Source organism: Triturus cristatus, chromosome 9 (assembly GCF_964204655.1).
Source record: "Triturus cristatus chromosome 9, aTriCri1.1, whole genome shotgun sequence".
Lineage (NCBI taxonomy): Eukaryota > Metazoa > Chordata > Amphibia > Caudata > Salamandridae > Triturus > Triturus cristatus.
In genome coordinates this window covers 381,140,835-381,159,611 of record NC_140592.1, presented here as the reverse complement: position 1 = coordinate 381,159,611, position 18,777 = coordinate 381,140,835, and the positions used below count along the sequence as shown (strand labels likewise).

The window sequence follows — 18,777 nt, the reverse complement described above, 5'->3', positions numbered from 1 at the left end:
CCCTAGACCTACCATAGGGGTGCCTGATGTGTATGGAAAGGGAAGGGAAGGGCAGGGTCTGGTAAGGTGTGCACTTACCAGAACAACATGGCAGTTTAGGAAACTGCGTGCAGGCCCTGCAATGGCACGCCTGAGTTCCCTTTTCAAGGCTACTTGAGTGGGTGGCACAATAAGTGCTGCAGGCCCACAAGTATCATTCGCATTACTAGCCCTGGCACACATGGTGCTTTTTACTAGGGACTTCACTAGTAATACAACATACCAATTATGGACAACCAATTACCATTACACTGTACACAGGAAGCACTTGCACTTTGACACTGTTTAGCAGTGACAAAAGCGTCCAAAGCATCTAAGTTGGCAACACCATATCCATCACAGTACCAAACATAGAGGAGGTAGAGGCAAAAAGTCAGGGGTAATCACGCCATGAAATGCCAGGCCTAACACGTGTCCTCCCCAGCCGAAAATGGGGAGAACAACTCACCCTCATGTGAGTTTTCATCACGAAGGCAGAAAAATCTGGATAGGCCATCGGCATTGGCATGTTCCGTTCCGGGGCAGTGTTCCACCGTGAACTCCATTCCCTGTAGGGAGATTGACCACCTCAGCAGTTTTGGATTCTCACCCCTCATCTGCATCAGCCATCTGAGGGGCCTGTGGTCTGTCTGAACCAGAAAGTGAGTCCCAAACAAGTAAGGCCTCAACTTCTTCAGTGCCCAGACCACAGCAAAAGCCTTCCTCTCAATTGCACTCCACCTCTGTTCCCTGGGAAGTAGCCTTCTGCTAATGAATGCTATTGGTTGGTCCAAGCCCTTGTCATTCAATTGTGAGAGCACCGCTCCCACACCATGCTCTGACGCATCTGTCTGCACTATAAATTCCTTGGACAAACCAGGCGCCTTGAGCACGGGGGGCGTGCACATGGCAGCTTTCAGGGCATCAAAAGCAGTCTGGCAGGCATCAGTCCACATCACCTTCTTAGGCTGTTTCTTTGACGTCAGTTCTGTCAAGGGGGCAGCAATGGTGCCATACCCCTTCATGAACCGTCTGTAATACCCAGTGAGTCCTATAAAGGCCCTCACTCCTGTCTGGGTCTTAGGGGGTTCCCAAGACAGAATGGTATCAATCTTTGCCTGTAGGGGTGCCACCTGGCTGCTCTCCACCTGGTGTCCTAACTACACCACGGAACCCTGTCCTATCTGGCACTTACTCGCCTTGATAGTCAGGCCTGCCCTCTGCAAGGCCTTCAACACTTCACAGAGATGGCGCAAATGTTCCTCCCAACTGGTGCTGAACACAGCAATATAGTCCAGGTAGGCGGCGCTGAATTCCTCCAGCCCACTCAGCACTCACTGGTTCACCAGTCTCTGAAAGGTGGTAGGGGCTTTCTTTAACCCAAAGGGCATAACCCTGAACTGGTAGTGCCCCTCTGGTGTTGAGAATGCTGACCTCTCCTTGGCATCCTTGGTCAAGGGAATCTGCCAGTACCCAGATGTCAAGACAAATGTACTGAGGTACCCGGCAGCTCCCAGCCGATCCACAAACTAAATCAGCTCTGGGAATGGGGTGAGCGTCAGTCTTAGTGACCGCATTCAGCCCACGGTAATCCACACAGAACCGGAGTTCTGGGGTGGCACCAGGTGCAGCAGCTTTTGGCACAAGGACCACTGGGTAGCCCAGGGTCTGCTGGATGGCTCAATCACCCCTAGCGCCAGCATCTTGGAAACCTCCTCCTTGATGCTGGCCCTGACCCCATCAGCTACTCTGTAAAATGCTTGTTTTACAGGTAGACTGTCTCCAGTGTCCACATCATGGACGCACCAATGGGTGACTCCTGGGGTCAGGGAGAACAGGGAGGCGAACTGACCCAATACCTGGCGACAGTCCCTCTGCTGTAACGGGGTCAGGGTAGGCAAGAGGTTCACCCCATCCACTGACCCATCCTTCTCTTTGGCTGACAAGAGGTCAGGAAGAGGTTCACTTCCCCTTCCGCCCCGTCATCTGTAGCCAAGAGCATGGTCACCTCTGACCTCTCAAAGTGTGGTTTGAGGCGGTTCACATGGAGGACTCTCAAAGGGCTCCTAGGAGCCGGAAGTCAACCAGGTAGGTCACTTCACTCCTACGCTCCACCACCTCATAAGGCCCATACCACTTGTCCTGGAGTGTGCAAGGCTCCACTGGCGCTATCACCCACACTTTCAGTCCAGGTTGAAACTCGACCAGAGTGGGATTCTGGTCGCACCATCGTTTCATGGCTGGCTTCCAGATTCGCCTGAGCGAGTGGTCTTAAACGCCTAGTTTGGCTGCCTGAAGGCCAGCATGTAGCTATATACATCGGGGGGGGGGGTTACTAGAAGCCTTCTCCAAGCCCTCCTTCACCAAACACAAGGGTCCTCTTACAGGGTGCCCATACAGGATCTCAAATGGACTGAACCCTAAAGACTTCTGTGGCACCTCTCTGTAAGCAAACAGCAGGCATGGTAAGAGGATGTCCCACTTACGCCTCATGGGTACCTCAAGAACCATAATCATGCCCTTCAGGGTCCGGTTAAATCTCTCAACCAGACCATTACCCTGGGTGTGGTAAGGCATGGTGAACTTGTAGGTTACACCGCACTCCTTCCACAACGATTTCATATACCGAGATATGAAATTAGCACCCCTGTCGGACACCACCTCTCTGGGGAAACCCACGCGGGAGAAAATCCCCATCAGTGCACGGCCCACCACGGGGCTGTCACTGTCCGGAGAGGGATGGCTTCCGGGTACCGGATGGCATGATCCACCAAGACCAGGATGAACCTGTTGCCCATGGCCGTCTTGGGATCCAGCGGCCCCACAATATCAATGCCCACCCTTTCAAAGGGGGTGCTGACCACCGGCAAAGGTTGGAGGGGAGCCTTGTGCTTCCTCCCACTCTTCCCACTTGCCAGGGAAGTCTGACAGGTCCTGCAATGAGTATCAGAACTCTTGTGCATTTGAGGCCTCTCAAAGGTCTTCTCCTGCCCCAAATGTTCTGCGAACGGCACATCATGAGCCAACCCCAGAAGGAAGGCTCTGACGCGCTGGGGTACCACCAGCGCATGGCCTGAGCTGGGCTCGGCAACCCTAGGCTCGCTGTACAGGAGATCGTTTTCCCAGTAAATCAAGTGTGATCCAGACTGATCACCTGCTGCCTGGTTTGCTGCCTGTTGCCGCAAACCCACAAGAAGGGCACTTCTTCTGCTCCTCACAGAATTCCTCCCTGGAGGGCCGCCTTCCTGCTGCCATTCAGTCAGCTCAGGTAGGTCCCCCAGTTCAGCCACTTGTTCCCCCGTAGGTTCCAGGGCATCCCCCTCAAAGGGTGCCTCCTCCTGGACCATGGGAACTGCAGGGACGGTTTCCCGTGCCCCCTGCCTCTTCTCTTCATGGCAGGCACCTGGGCAAATGTTTCAGGCTCCAGGTTCTCTTGACCACCTTTACTGGCTGCCATAGACCTAGTGGTTACACAAGCCCACTCAGGCAAACCCAACATCTCCAAATGCGCCTGGCGTTCCACCTCCTTCCAGGGGGAACTCTCCAGGTCATTCCCTAGCAAACAGTCTACAGGGATGGACAGACTCACAACGACCTTCTGGGAACCTGAGACCCCCCCACTCAAAGGGAACCAGCGCCACCTTGCAGAGGCGCACTGAGTTGTCTGCTGCAACTACAGGGTGAAGCACATTGGGAATTACCTGCTCTTTAGACACCCACTGACACCTGATAGATGTCAAACTAGCTCCGTTGTCCCCCAGAGCCTCCACCCTCTTTCCATTGATGGTCACCCACTGCCTGTATTTTTTAGTATTCTCAGGCAGAGAGATTTCCTGAATCATCTCTCAGTCTCCCAATGAGACCAGGGTCATCACGGCTTGCTCCTCCCCATTCCAAGGACTCAACTCCTCCCCCAACACTACACTCACTAATCCTGGTGTTGGAGCACCAGTGGGTACAGATAACTTATTGGGGCACTTAGGGAAAATATGAACCACTTCCTTACAGAAGTAACAAGTAAGAGGACCTTGATTGTCCCGCTTGCCCTTATGGGGCCAGGACCTCCTAGCCTTTGGGGACTGGGACCCTTTCCCCGGGAAACTACTTTGGGGCCCTTTGGAGAACCCCTTGTGGTTACCCCTGTCCTCCCCCACCTTCTGCGAGGGAACCTGTACACTTTTGGTATTGGTACCTCCAACCCCTTGTGGACCCAGGACCTGTTCCAGCGGTCCGCCTCTTCAGCAAGCTTACTGGGAACAGTCAGCTTACTGTCCAAAAGATGCTGTCACAGCCCTGGAAAACACAGACTACTCAAGTGCTCCCAACTAATTAAATCACATAAGCTCTTAAAATCAGTTGCCTTGCTGCCCTTCATCCACCCATCCAGTACACACGTGTACGCATTCACACACTCAACCCAAGTACTGGATTCCTGTTTCTTGAAGGTCCTGAATTTCTGCCAGTACTGTTCAGGAGTGAGCCCATACATGAGGCATAAAGCCTCCTTCATATTGGCGTAGGTCAGTGTTCCCGCCCCCTCTAAAGGGGGGTAAAACATCCCTCCCGAAGCCTCAAAGTGTTTCCATAGGCCTGCACCCCAATGCTTCTCAGGCACCTCATTCATCCTCAGTGTGATCTCATATGCCATGAACCATGCATATATATCATCACCCCTCTAGTAATCCCGCACTAAGTCATTGGGAATGTACACCTTCCCTACTGGCACTGGTTGTATGCTGCCACCATATGAACTGGACTCGGCCTGTTTAACCTTCATTTCCAGTTCCCTCATGCTGAACTCATGAGCTAGGAGAATCTTTTTCTCTTCCAAGGCGAGAGCATTCCTACTCTCCTCTGCTCGCTTTTGACTTTCAATGAGCAGCTTCTTCACTGCCTGAGTTTTAAGTTTCAACACCTCCAACTCATGCTGTCTGACCCTTTGGTTTTCCTCCAAATCCTCTGGGGAAAAACTCCTCCCTGAATTGCTACTACCAGCCCCTGAGGCTGGTCCCTCCACTGGCAAATCCTGTGGACCAAATCCATTTACTGGGTCATCCTCACCCACCTCAACATCACCCGCCTCCTGAGTCCCTTTGCCTTCCCACCAGACCCTCAAGGCAACTTGCAGCTCCTCCTTCTTGGTGCAACTTTTCATGGGACATCCCAAAGCCTTGCAGATTTGCCTCAATTGATCAACCTTGTAGGTAAGCAATGCCTCAATGTTGAACTCTAATTCTGCAGCCTCACTAGCTCCTTGACTCCTCTGAGACATGATGTGTGGCTCAAAGGTTTGCTCAAAAATTAAACCAACAAATCAAAAACATAATACGTGGTTGCGCAGTGGTCTACTCAATTTGTGATGTACACCAATCACTGTGAATGAACTTGCAAATACTCATTCGACTCCTACCGCATTAATTAAAAAAGAATGTTAGGAAATCCCACCGCACTGCCACCAAAATGTTAGAATCACAGGATCCCTGGTTGGCTGAGGTAGGTGCCTTAATCCAAACAGGGATATGCAAGTCACAACGTTAGGGAAAGAAAGGTCGCCTCTAGAGATAGCCCCTGCTCCACCCCCTTGGTAGCGTGGCACGAGCAGCCAGGCTTATCTTCAAGGCCAATGTGTAAAGTATTTGCAATTATGCTCAGAGCAACCCAATGATGACACCACAAATAGACTCCACACGAGTTTCATAGAAAAACAAGTATATGTTTATAAAAATATATACGATGTGACCACACAATATTAAACCAACATATGCGTCGGGGTAATACTCCCCCTGGCCTATTATTATTGAGCTAAACTAAACAATCCTATGTAATCCTAATGTCGTAATATGCAGTTCGTTATGCAACAATCAGGTACTTCACAACATAAGAATAATGCAGATCGTAATACGGCTATCTGGCGATTTGTACTGTCATTGTAATGCAGTGCGTAATGCAACAACATTGTAAACTGTTATGCCCCCATAATGCAATGCGTACGGTGCCCTTCAGATACTCTGTTAGGAAAAAGTAATGCAACGTGTAATACAGTTATCAGGCAGTTCGTTATGCGAAACTAATGCAATGCGGAGCACATATATCAGGCAGTTCAGTATGAAACACTAATGCAATGTGTAATATGACAATCTGGCAGTTCGCGATGCAGGACTAAGACAAGGCATAACACACCTATCAGGCAGTTCGTTATGCAAACCTAGTGCAATGCGTAACACACCTATCAGGCAGTCTTTTATGCAAAACTAATGCAATGGGCAATACGACAAACAGGCAAATTGTTGTGCAGAAATAAAGCAATGCGTCATACAATCATCAGATACTCCGTTATGCAGAAAGAATGTAGCACGTAATTTACTCCAGCACCGTTCACGGTGCCTCCGGCGGTCTCTCCGCCACTCATGCTGGCTTGCGGTTAGTCTCCGGCCACAGTTGCCCCCCCCACACGGGTATGATATATAACACAGTAAATACAGCTTTGCACTCCGGCCCCGGTGCTGCCACTCCCTTGGCACACGGGCTGCGATCCGAGCCGAAGCAGAGGCTTGCGCTGCAGGACAGAGAAAGAGGCCGAGAGCGTCTCCCTCCGAGCCCGCGCCCCGCCCCAGGAGTCGACACACATTACCTGGAGGCTTGAACCCACTCTCCTCTCCTGGTCCAACGACTTGGGCCTCCGATGCAATCTCTCTGAATTTCCGGCCAATGGGAAGATCCCAGGCTGCACACTACACCCGCACTCAGAGTCAATGAGACTCACTGGAGCTCCGGGTGCACGATAACGAGACAACTCCTCTCGAGGGTCTCAGGCTGCACATGACACACGCACGCAGCGTCGCTGACACACACTTGATCTTCTGGTGCCCACGATCACAGGGCACAACTTGCGCAGGTCTCAGGCGGTAGAAAGCACACGCACACCGCGTCGCTGAGACATACTTTATCTTCTGGTGCCCACGATCACAGGGCACGTCTGGTGAGGGTCTCAGGCTGCAAACAATACACGCACACAGCGTCGCTGAGACACACTTCCCTTCTGGTGTGCACGATCACTGGACCATCCACGCGAAAGTCTCAGGCTGCACCAAGCACACGCACACCGCGTCGCTGAGACTTACTTGGCTTCCCGGTGCACACGCTCACAGGATGATGCTCTCGAAGGACTCAGGCTGCACCAACACATGCACACTGCGTCACCAAGTCTCGTTTGGAACTCCAGGTGCCCAAGATCACAGGGCACAACTTAAGAAGGTCTCAGGCTAGACAGAGCACACACCAACAGCGTCTCTAACTGTCTTCTTTGGAAACTTTTGTGTTCCTGTGTTTCCGAACAGGGAGCCAGCTCACCTCGGGCCCTCAGGGATCAGTTACTTCAGGACACAGCACAGCAAAGTCCTTTCAAGCAGGGGGACACAGCACACAGCAAAGTCCCTACAGCCTTTCCTTGGTAAAAACAGCAAACTGCAGACCAGCCCCCAGAACACACAGCAAGGGACCGTCCTTCCCTTCAGTCTATTCAGTTGTTTCTTCCTCGGCAAAGGTTCCTCTTGAACCACGAAGTAGCTCCAGTCTTGTTCAATCTTGATCAAGCCATTATCCAAATTTCAGGGGCTTCATCTCGCATCGTTATACCCCTCAATGGCTTTGATGTCTTTGTGTTACAGGGGGCACTGACCCCTGCTCAAACCAGTTCTGGGTGCCTCCCTACCAGTGACACCTTCTTCCTTTGATTAGTGGGGGTCTGGATTCACAAGGGCTACTCCTCCCCTACACTCCAGATGCAGGTCAGCCTGTGCTGTCTCACCTCCTCCCCTGGGTCAAGACATTCCCCAGATCCTATCTCTTTCAAATCCAGCCAGTCAATCCACAACCAGGCAGAGACACACAGAAACGTTTAAAGCACAAAAACCCAGCCACTTCTGAAAGAGTGGCTTACAAACACATAATGCAAAAACCATCTTGATAAAAAGAGGTGTTATTGCAGGGTGAGTTCAAGCATACTAAACTTCACCTTTCCATCTTAAGCCTTTGGGAAGATTGGCTGGAAAACATATTACACAGCCTTCCCATTCTATTCTAATGGGCAAGATGGCCTTTCAACAGTGAAAACAAAAAGGAGATTATTTCACTGCCAGGACATGGTACACACCTTGGTACATGTCCCACCTTTCACATGCACTGCACCCAGTCCAGGGGGTACCCTAGACCTACCATATGGGTTCCTGATGTGTATGGAAAGGGAAGGGCAGGGTCTGGTAAGTGCGTGCACTTACCAGAACAACATGGCAGTTTAGGAAACTGCGCGCAGGCCCTGCAATGGCAGGCCTAAGTTCCCTTTTCAAGGCTACTTGAGCGGGTGGCACATTAAGTGCTGCAGGCCCACAAGTAGCATTTGCATTACTAGCCCTGGCACACATAGTGATTTTTACTAGGGACTTCACTAGTAATACAACATACCAATTATGGACAACCAATTACCATTACACTGTACACAGGGAGCACTTGCACTTTGACACTGTTTAGCAGTGGCAAAAGCGTCCAAAGCACCTAAGTTGGCAACACCATATCCATCACAGTACCAGAAAATAGAGGAGGTAGTGGCAAAAAGTCAGGGTTAATCACGCCAAGAAATGCCAGACCCAACAAATGCCCATAAAAAAAAAGAGATCAACAAAGGGGCTTTTTGAATTGTTTTTATCTGTGATCACATTTCCACTGCAGTCAGCTAAAGATTTCTTTAACCAGATCTAAGAAGTCTCTGCATGGATTCTCATTCTCATATGGTGAGACCGCAACTTAAAACATGTCTACTAATGTCAAATAACGTTGTGTTGATCTTTGTGGTTAAATTGTTTAATTCAGTGAAAGCACTTGCTTTTAGATTTATAGATATTCTTATAACCACCAGGTCCTGATTTGTTTTTGAACAAAGGGGCATATTTAGAAGCCCCTACCGCCACAGGAACATCACTTTTTTTGACGTTCCTGTGGCGATACAGCTTTGCCTTATTTGCAAGGCAGCGTTAAGCCACATAACGTGGATTAACGCTGCCTTGTAAATAAGGCACCGTTTCACGCTATACTTAGCGTGAATGGGATGGGCAATGGGTGTTGCAGTGGTCGTTCCGCCGCAACACCCATTGATCTTGACCCTCCCCATATTTACAAGAGTGGCGTAAATATGGGGCAGCGCCAAAATTAAGACAAAAAAAACACGGTCTTAATATGGCGCAACGAGGAGAAATGCTTTATTTCTCCTTGTTTTTGCATTTTTTATGTGTGCTGCATTGTGCAGCACACTTAAAAACAGCAAAACGCCATGCATGATTGTTAATGTGCAGGAAGGGGTCCCTTCCTGCACGTAAACAATAATTTTAATAAGCATTGCCATAGCCAATAGGTCTCGCCTCTGGGAACTTATAAGAGATTACAATGCAAGTGCTAAGCTGTTAGCCAATACATCAGTGGCGCCTAGGCTCGACCTAAAAAGGTCTAGAAATGCCCCAGCAATTCCTACCATCTAAAGATTTCTGAGAAACGGGCTTGCACAAGGAACATACAGAAGTGCTGGTTGGGATGTTATTGGGACCGGTAACAGGTCAATCTAATGACAAATTTGAAGATTGTGAGAGGCAGAGGAGACAGGAAGTAAACCTCATAATATATGGAACAAGGAAGGGAATAAGGAGGTAATGGCCAGTTCCTAGGGGTGTATCCTTGGTGGGGAGGGGTGTTTGAGGTGGTACACTCCCCTAAGGAATGTATTTCCTGGCAAATAGTTGGGTACTGGTACTTTCACTCGGGTCTGGTGAGGTGTCTGTTGGATTTCACCAGTACTTTTTACATAAGCACAGACAAAACCGCACACACACTCGGTCTCTCTATGCTTTGAAATTCCTCAAAAATGTTAGGTATTTTGCCAAATGTGGTGTTTTCTCTCTCCCTTTCCACTGCCCCTTTAGCCCCTGTCATGTGCCCTGCTTGTCATATAATGTATTTTAACATTATATACCAGCTTGATTATTGGAAAATATGAAGCTCCCCCTCACCCCTAGTCAACTCCTCCCCCATCATCTTACTGAGCAAGCTACGCCCCTGCCAATTCCAGTCCCTCTGTCATGTGGCATGTCTCAGCCTTCTTCTTATTGCCCTAAATTCCTGTTGTTTGTATATATGGACTTGTAGTTTTTTGCATCAACAATAAAAAAGTACTAATCTTGTTTTAAGCCTACTCCTGTAATCAGCACCCCCATCCATTTGCAACTGTTGGCAGGGTAGTGGAGGCAGACTCCATAAGGCGGCCCACCGCGAGTAGGTGCAGTTACTCCATGTCAGACAGGTGTGTTACAGCTGGTGCAGCGCAGTCGGGAGGCCTTTGTTCACATCATATTGACCCGGACTGATTCCTGCACACAGCTGGAGAACATAAGAAGCCTGAAAATCGGTGGCTGACATTATGCTCCTACCTATGAGAGCCGGCTTTTCTCTCAGTGTCCAGGTGTTGTGTTCTTCATAGAGGGCATGGGCTGTGTAACAAGGTGCCCTGCTAGATCGATAGCTCAGCTGTCTTCAAATGAAGAGATTGTGGAGAGGTATGTCTGATGACTGAGTCTGAGAGTAAAGTCTATATTCCATGTGCGTTAATACTGCTGTCTAAGGATTCAATGTGTATGACGTGTGTCACCTGAGGGGCCATGCTGCTGTGAAATGCATTCATTTCTGAGATATTTTAAACAAACGCTAGCGCTTTTGTAAAAAGAAATATGAGCCTGTGAGCATTTTGTCGGCTCAATGTGTGTTCTGCTTCTACAGGCACAAGTCAGTGAGTTTGTTGTCAGTCCAAATGATAGCTCTTATGGACGCCGCTGTCGAGGCACTAGGACCAGAACTGCTGACTTTAGAACCAAGAAAGCAGGTTCGTGTCTCGGCCTCGCTCAACAGCCTGTGATTCTGGGCAAATGACTATATAAAACATTTGACCTTGTGTAATGCAACATGAGCTCATATAAAGCGCTCAATGCATTTGGTTCGAGTTTGCGCTATATAAATCTATTAAAATTCAAAGAAGCCACCAAAAGAGTGGAATGTTTGGACTATGCTTGATGGTAGGACGAACAGTCACCTATAAACTCCTAGAAATACAAGCAAGGAAAGAGGCCACGTCTCGTGGAGGAGGCGGGGCTTTAGGTCTGGTTGGGGGGGGTAACGGACACAAGGGTAACGGGGTAGGTAGGGGAGTGAGATAATGAATGCCGGGCGCCCATGTTACAGTGAAAGCAGGCGCCTGTGTTGTTATTGAATGCGGGCGCCCATGTGATTTAAAGCAGGCACCCGGGTTACTGAAAGCGGGCTCCCGTGTTAAAGAGAAAGCAGTTGCCCATACTGTTAGTTAAAAAAACACGTACGCAGTTCCAGCTGAAGCAGCGCATGTCCTGCCTGCAGTAAGAGAAACTCAATAAAGAAAATAGTGCTTACAGACTTAAGAACACGTTCCGTGTAACAACCAAAGTAAAAGGACCAGTCACCATGGGACGTTACAAACGAAGACAAGGCGGGACTAAGGAGGGACTAACAAGGCTATTTACGAATCAAAAGCTAGCATTTACGAAGGACAATGACACAAGCCAATGACAAATATGGGCGGAGAGTGGGCGTGGCTTCCATTCCATACTCCACTACAACAAGTCTCACAGAGCAGTGCATGCGCGCTGACTCTAGGCTCGACCTAAAAATGACGAGTTGCAACTTCTGTCTGTGCTGCACAAAGCAGCACACGTAAAAGTTACAAATCTCTATTTAAAATTGTTTATGTGAAGAAGGGACAACTTCCTGCACATAAACAATCATTCCCACCATGCAGGCACCCTTGCACTATGGTGCAAGGGTGCCTGCGTTGGCACTAGGCAGTTGTAATTAGCTCCTGTGCCAGGGGAAACGCAGGGCAGCACCATATTGTAAATACGGTGCAGCCCTGCATTTCAAAAGTGGCGGAGCGTAGCCTTAAGCCAAGAAGGCTAACGCCGCGCTCCGTTACATTTCTTGTAAATATGCCCCACAGTCTTTATGTATTCTGAGGTTAATATTGAGTTAGCTATTATTAACATGTAATTCTGAAGAAATGTTATTGTAAGCACCCTATATATAGCACAGTGAAAAATATAAATAATGTTTTGTGTGGTGTGTGGGTTGCCCGATAAAAACTGTTCAAGCAATCCACATGGAGGCCCCCTGAAGCAGCTCACCACCTATATTGGCCTTGAAGGTGATGGCAGTAACCATACCAGCCAGACCCATTGACTGTAATTGTAGTGGTCCTCCTCTCCATAAAAATCTCACTAAATCTAGATACTTTATGAAACAACATGACTGAAATGTTATATTTTTTTCAGGAACGGGACAACCTGATGCTGGAGAACGCTACCCTGCACTGCACCAACTCGCAACTGGCAGCTGAGAATGCCCGACTTCAAGATTTGCTAGAAAGGACTCAGGAGACAAGCCCAATGAAAGGCAGACACCAAAACTGCGCCCAGCCCAGTGTCACTTTCATCCTGGAAAGCATGGACTCCTTACATCTTCAGTGTGACTCCAAGCTATAATGGGTGGAGAGGACCTCTATAGGAAAATGCAACTATGTTTGTCCCTTGCCTTCAGGGGTCATGGTGCTCCCGCCTTGCTCTAACTAGATGGCCACACACCAGCTGTGAGGAGGTCCTTTGTCATCACTTAACAGAGTAGCCATTCAGGCTGTGAAACAATGTGTTAGAGACTGAGGGGTGAGATCTGGATTGAGGTCAGTGGAAAAATGCCCAACCACAAAGGTAGTCAACAACTAGAGAAGGATGCACGATCCACGACCCACTACCTATGCTCTCCATCCAAGAGACTGTGTATCATATGTGAGCTATCCATCACGAGGCTCCATCCTAGATATTACCCCATGTGCATAGGACAAGCCATGGCCATTCACCAATGGAATTTTTTTTAAACTTCTGTAACGAGCGTAGTGTCTGCGAAATACCAGAAAGGAACCATGCTCCAAAAACGAAGCAGATCTTCCAAGAGGAAACAAAAGCTTCAGAAACGAAGTTGAATTTCCAGAAATAATGCTATTATTATTGAAATTATGCTGAAATTCTAGATTGTGCTGAAATTTGAATAAGCACACAGATACTCTGGAACAGCATATTCAGCGTTTACATCCTACTGTTCAATGTTAACAACATAAAGGCACCTTAAGGTACAACTTGAGGGCCTGGCCAACCCACCTCTTAAAGTATTGAAAATTAAAATTGTGCACAGCGATTGCTTAAATGTATTTAACAGTTTATCCAATGTGAGGCACACCAAGGTCCTGCTCCGTCTGAAGATGGAGAAACCATTAAATAGAATGTCTAGTTCTGTCCAGAACAGACAGGTGGAGGCAATGGCAAATAGAAGCCTAGTGGTAGGCTAAATGCAAGCAGGGAGAGTAAAGAGGTGCTTTGTATGTATGCATATACCACACAAAATGGACCCAACCAACTTTAGGCACAGTTCAGGTACAAATACAAAGAGATCACTGCTCACTGTTCTCTCATTTGGAACTTGGAAGTTGCAAGCGACTACCAGCTAGAAGCCATTGCTAGTAAAGGTGGCACTTTTGGCCCACGAGTACAAGCTGCCAAGTTCCTCTATTTCCGCCTTGCATGCCTTTTCATGTGAGTGAGGCAGAAGGACATTGGCTTTTTATCTCATTGGTCGAAGTGGAAGTCCCTGCTTCCTTAATGGCAGCCTTCAGGTGCCCAGTGGATGGAAGGGCAAAGCATTATGGGCCTCATTTACTAGCCCATTGCGCCGCCGGTTCCAAGGCCACGTAAAGTCACCCTGCATGACTTTTCATAGCCTTGTAAATATGGGCCCCTTTCATACATTACTCGGGTTGAAAGAGGCATTCCATGGGTGTTGCTGTGGGTGTTCCCACGCAACATCCCTGGAACCTGACACGTTCCCAGATTTACAAAGACTCATAAACATGGGAATCTGTCAGATGGAAAAATGTGATTCATTGCTGGTATGCACTATACAACTGCAACAAGATCCCTTAGGTACAAAGCAAAGCTCTGCCTGGTGTGATAACAGGATTTGCCCTTCACATGGGCACCTTTTATGATAGCCATGGGGAGGGTGATCTAACCTGCAAAGCAACTGCCTAATTGCCGGTTCGAAACGTTCAGCACTGACTGATAAATCATCATGTAGTTAAAGACAGGGCAAGGAAAAGGAATGAGGAGATAATATTCTCTGATTACTTACCATTTAGGTTCATTACTCAAAGCTAAAGGCTGAACAATCAAATGCATTTTTAGAAACAGGGAGAATATTTTGTTTTCTAGGGCTCTTTTGGTATTGTCTGGCACCACAGAGATAACCAACCCCCCACGTCGCTAAGAATAGTGAAGAGCAGGTCTTGGATTCGAAATAAAGAAAATTATCTGTCAGTTATTAGGTTATTTACATAGACATTTTTAAACACATTAACCAGTGAAAGAGACGAACTTGAGCCAGAATGGCCTGAAATTGAAACTCAATATTTCCCATTTATTTTGTCCCTCTAACTTCAGGGTGTCTTTTCGTGTTCCTGTGTGGGCAAACTGGCCCTCATGGTAGTTCATGACCCATTTCTTGTGCATTACTGTGGGCATAACTAGACAAATATTGGTAAATGATGTGATCTTTTTATAACTTCCCTCTTGCCAAGGGCAGTAAAGGGTCTAAAGTGATTTCAAGATCACTGTGGGCTAAACACAAGCATGTCTAGGAAGGTTTTAAAGGTCTAAATTCCCATAGTTGATTAAGCTTATTAATCCAAATGATTTTCCTTTTAAGTGAAAATATCTGATTCCTAGGGTGGAACTTGAATAAATATTATGAGGTCTTTGATGATGGCTGGGTGAAAGTTGATAAAGTCTATGTGATCACTGCATCCTATGAAGGTTGTTGAGGATTATCATGTATAAGATGCTATTGAGATCCATTAGACTGGCCATATGGGCAAGATCAATTAGGTCTTTAGGACAATATGATACTGGACATGGGTTTGATTTCAAAAATAGGCTTTTAAGGCTGGCCAAAGGAGAGAGTCAGATGTGAGAGTCCAGTGAAATACATATGAGGTATTAAGACAAGACAGAGTCAGATGCAACTTATTTGAATTAGTCAATGTGGTTGGGTAAGACAGTTACTCCATTAATCACTTAAGTGCCACATAAGAGAAAGGTTAATAAAGCTAAAAGAAGCTGTGTATGGTGCCGGTGGTGACTATCCATTAAAGCCAATAGTGTTCTTGGAGCTGGGATGGGCTGAGTGTCTTTTACTGGCTAAGGAGAAATTGAGATCCATTGAAGTTGGGCAGAAGTAAAAATCCATAAGTGTATGAAGAGCTTATTTAATATGGACATTTACACAACTGTGTTACATTATATAGAGGCCATTAAACTTGGCCAAGGAAGAGATTCAGTTATGGTCTGTGTCTGATAAGCGGGTAAGACTTAGACAATTAAAGTCTACAGTACAATTGAAGATGGGCAACAGCAAGACTCCTCCAAATTACTGATGCCCTTAAGCCCTATCCTGAATAAAACGTACATTGAAATATGTTAGGTCATTAGGGTATGCCAGGGATACGCCTCCATTAAAACCTATGTAGCAAGTGAGGCTGGAAAGATTCCATGAAAGTCAGTGGGAATATCGGAAGTGCTGGGTAGACATAACGAAATTATTTTGGGCTGGCAAAACTAGCCATGGATGACTCTGGTGATGTGTATGGACTGGTTGAATCTTGAAAGCGTTAATCTCAGGTAAAATTAAGTGCCTGATTCACAAACATAACCTACACTTTTGGGTCATTTAGGGCGATGGCGTTAGGCCTGCCATCCCCGCCTGCTAAATTAGGAGGGCGGGGGGAATCGGATCACGGCCGTGGCGGGCACAAAGACCGCCTGCCACGGATCCGCCACAGGCAGTCGTTCCGATTGCCTGGCGGAGCAGTCTGCATCTGTAAAATGGTGGCGGTGCCTAGCAATGTCCGCCAAATTACGATGCTGGCTTCAGCCAGCCTTTCTATGGCGGTGGAACCGCCATGGAAAGGGTGGCAGGGATTGGTTTCGAGGGCCCGTTGTGGGCCTCCCTTGTGTTGGGGCGAGGTGGTGGTGCACTTGGGGCTACCCATGGTACCCCCCTGTATTTCCCTGCACTAAGTCGCAGACACCATGTGGTGCCTGCCACGTAGTGCAGGGAAATGCACTACATACATTTTTAACATTGCGGCGGGTGCTGCAGCCAGCATCAGCCGCCGCAATGGTAAACATGCAAGATGCGACCGCCACAGTGGTGGTCTCATCGTAATGCTACATGCGGGACCGCCGTCATACAGGCGGGCGGTCCCAGGCATCGCTAAGATGGCGGGCGGACTCGGTCCGCCCGCCATCGTAATCGGCCCCTTAGAGTTTTGAGTGAGTTTACTACTTTTTGGCTACATACAAACTCGGGCATATCTATGACGTTTGTGATTCAGGACAGCGCAGCAAGTCACCTTCCACCTTTTGCCTGGCGCTGGCACCATGTTGGCAGCCTAGTGCCAATGCAGGCTCTCTTGAACCATGGGGCAAGGGTGCCTGTGTTGTAGCCAGGATTGTTTTTGTGCAGGAACGGGCAAAAAAAATAAATGAGGAGTGATAAAGATATTTCTCCATTTTTAAACCTCGCCTATGGAGAAGTACCTTTTTGACGTATTCCCATGTTTATTTGTTCTTGTAAATCTGGAAATGCTTAAAAATCCATGGATGTTGCAAGGGAACACCCACGCAACACCCATGGAAGTGCCTCCCTGGCACAGAGTAATGCAACACAGTGATTTGCATTACTCAAGATTTAAGAAGCCATGCAGGGCCACGCAAGGTGGCTCTGTGTAGGTTCATAAATCTCATTTTACATTTGCGTCGTTCTTGCACCACGTTGTGTGGTGCCAGAGTGATGCAAAGGGACTTATAAATAGGCCCATCAGAGTGTAAATTTACTTCAAAAATATAACTTGCATGTCTCCATCAAATTGAAGGGCTGCGGGCTATTAATAAACTGCAGGAGCTATTCACAAAAGTAACTCACACTTTTGAGTAATTTGCACATGTTATTTACTCTTACACTTTGGAGTAACTTTACCCTACGATTTTGTGAATAACCAAAAGTAGTAAAGATACTCAAAAGTGTTAAAGTAAATTACACATGTAAGTCACTCAAAAGTGTAAGTTACCTTTGTGAATCACACCATGCATTTTGTAGTATTTTTTATCGTACTACAAAATGTGCTACAAAATACTGTTTGTATATAGCCTCCAGGCCCTTCAATTTGGTGGAGACATGTAAGTTACACTTTTGGAGTAAATTTACACTCAGATTTTGTAAATAGACAAAAAATTACTCAAAAGTGTAATTTACTCAAAGGTGTAAGTTACTTTAGTGAATCAGGTCCTTAGTGCAGGAGAAGCTTCATTGAAATAACTGGCACTGTAATGCTGGCCAGTGGTGTGATAGGACATTCCGGTCTACTGAATTACAGAGAATGGTCACGTATGAGAGTTTAGTGAAGTCCCTGTGAATGGTAAGGTTGGACAGAAAAGAGAGATAATGATATGTCAGTCGTTGTACTGGGGAAACATTTCTATTATTTGCCAAAAGACCCTGGCAAACTGTGTTTTAGTGGCATGCACCCACAAAGATACAGAAAGGTGTCTAAGCTTATATTTAGTCATGGTCATCACATAACTGATGTGCTGTTGTCTAAGATGTAAAGTATTAGGTCAAATGTTTGGAATTTCTTTTGGTTATGTTTTAAACTATGTATTTCTTAGGCCAATGTATATATAAATAAATCTATACCTTTTTATAAAAAATCTCAAAGACTTGTGTGTACTGTCGTCAATAGAAAAAGTCCATGTACAAAAAGATAAAGTGCTTATATACATTTAGTGGATTTGGAATTTAGTTTTTTGACCTATGATCATGTTTTTAAATTACTCTAAAAACATTGCCTCATATTGCCAATCGTTTTTCCTTCCCTTCATTCCTCTTTCTTAAATTTGTGTGTATTTGTCACGTCTGGCTTGGTACAACATGGGTATATCACGTATATGTAGCAACACATTCTGCATGCCATGAAGAGGAAGGGCATCTGCAGGTTCACACCCAGGCACATCTTCAAAGGTTATTTAGAAATCAGACAAAAATACAGACAACATATGAATACTATCAAGTTATCTAAGTGCTCCATATTTGCAGAAGCCATCCGTTATTGATATCTAATTTTTGGTTCACTGACAAAATATCAGGGTCAAAAAGAGGTTAAAAATATCGATGAAAAAATATATAATGCAAAATATATAATGCAAATATATCGACTCCCTATAGTTAAACAGGCAAGTACTAAAATATTGAGAAAAAAATATCGATGTAAAAAAATATAGTTGTGCAAAATATCGAATTTTATATATCTATATATATAAAAACTATTCAATATGTTAAATATTAAAATTAATATAAAAAAGTATATTTAATATAGGTGTACAAAAATATAATAAATACACGTAATTTAAAAAAGTTAAACACGCATACATTATAAATTCATATATATTTACTTTAAAACAATTAATAAACTATTAATTTTAATCTATTTTATAATTTTAAAATTATATAAAAATTTACAAATATATATATGTACCC

The 18,777-nt window shown here is 46.4% G+C and overlaps 1 protein-coding gene across 3 annotated transcripts in view; it reads left to right on the top strand.

The window, feature by feature from the left end:
• The window catches only part of LOC146798000 (RAS guanyl-releasing protein 1-like), a 340,732-nt gene extending 324,885 nt beyond the window's left edge, over positions 1 to 15,847 (top strand). For all 3 annotated transcript variants that reach the window (XM_085625228.1, XM_085625230.1, XM_085625229.1), the window contains exon 17: positions 12,411 to 15,847. In XM_085625228.1, coding sequence (XP_085481354.1) covers positions 12,411 to 12,620 — 210 coding nt within the window. In that variant the 3' untranslated portion in view covers positions 12,621 to 15,847. The remainder of the gene's footprint in view (positions 1 to 12,410) is intronic.
• Positions 15,848 to 18,777: the final 2,930 nt, after the last annotated feature.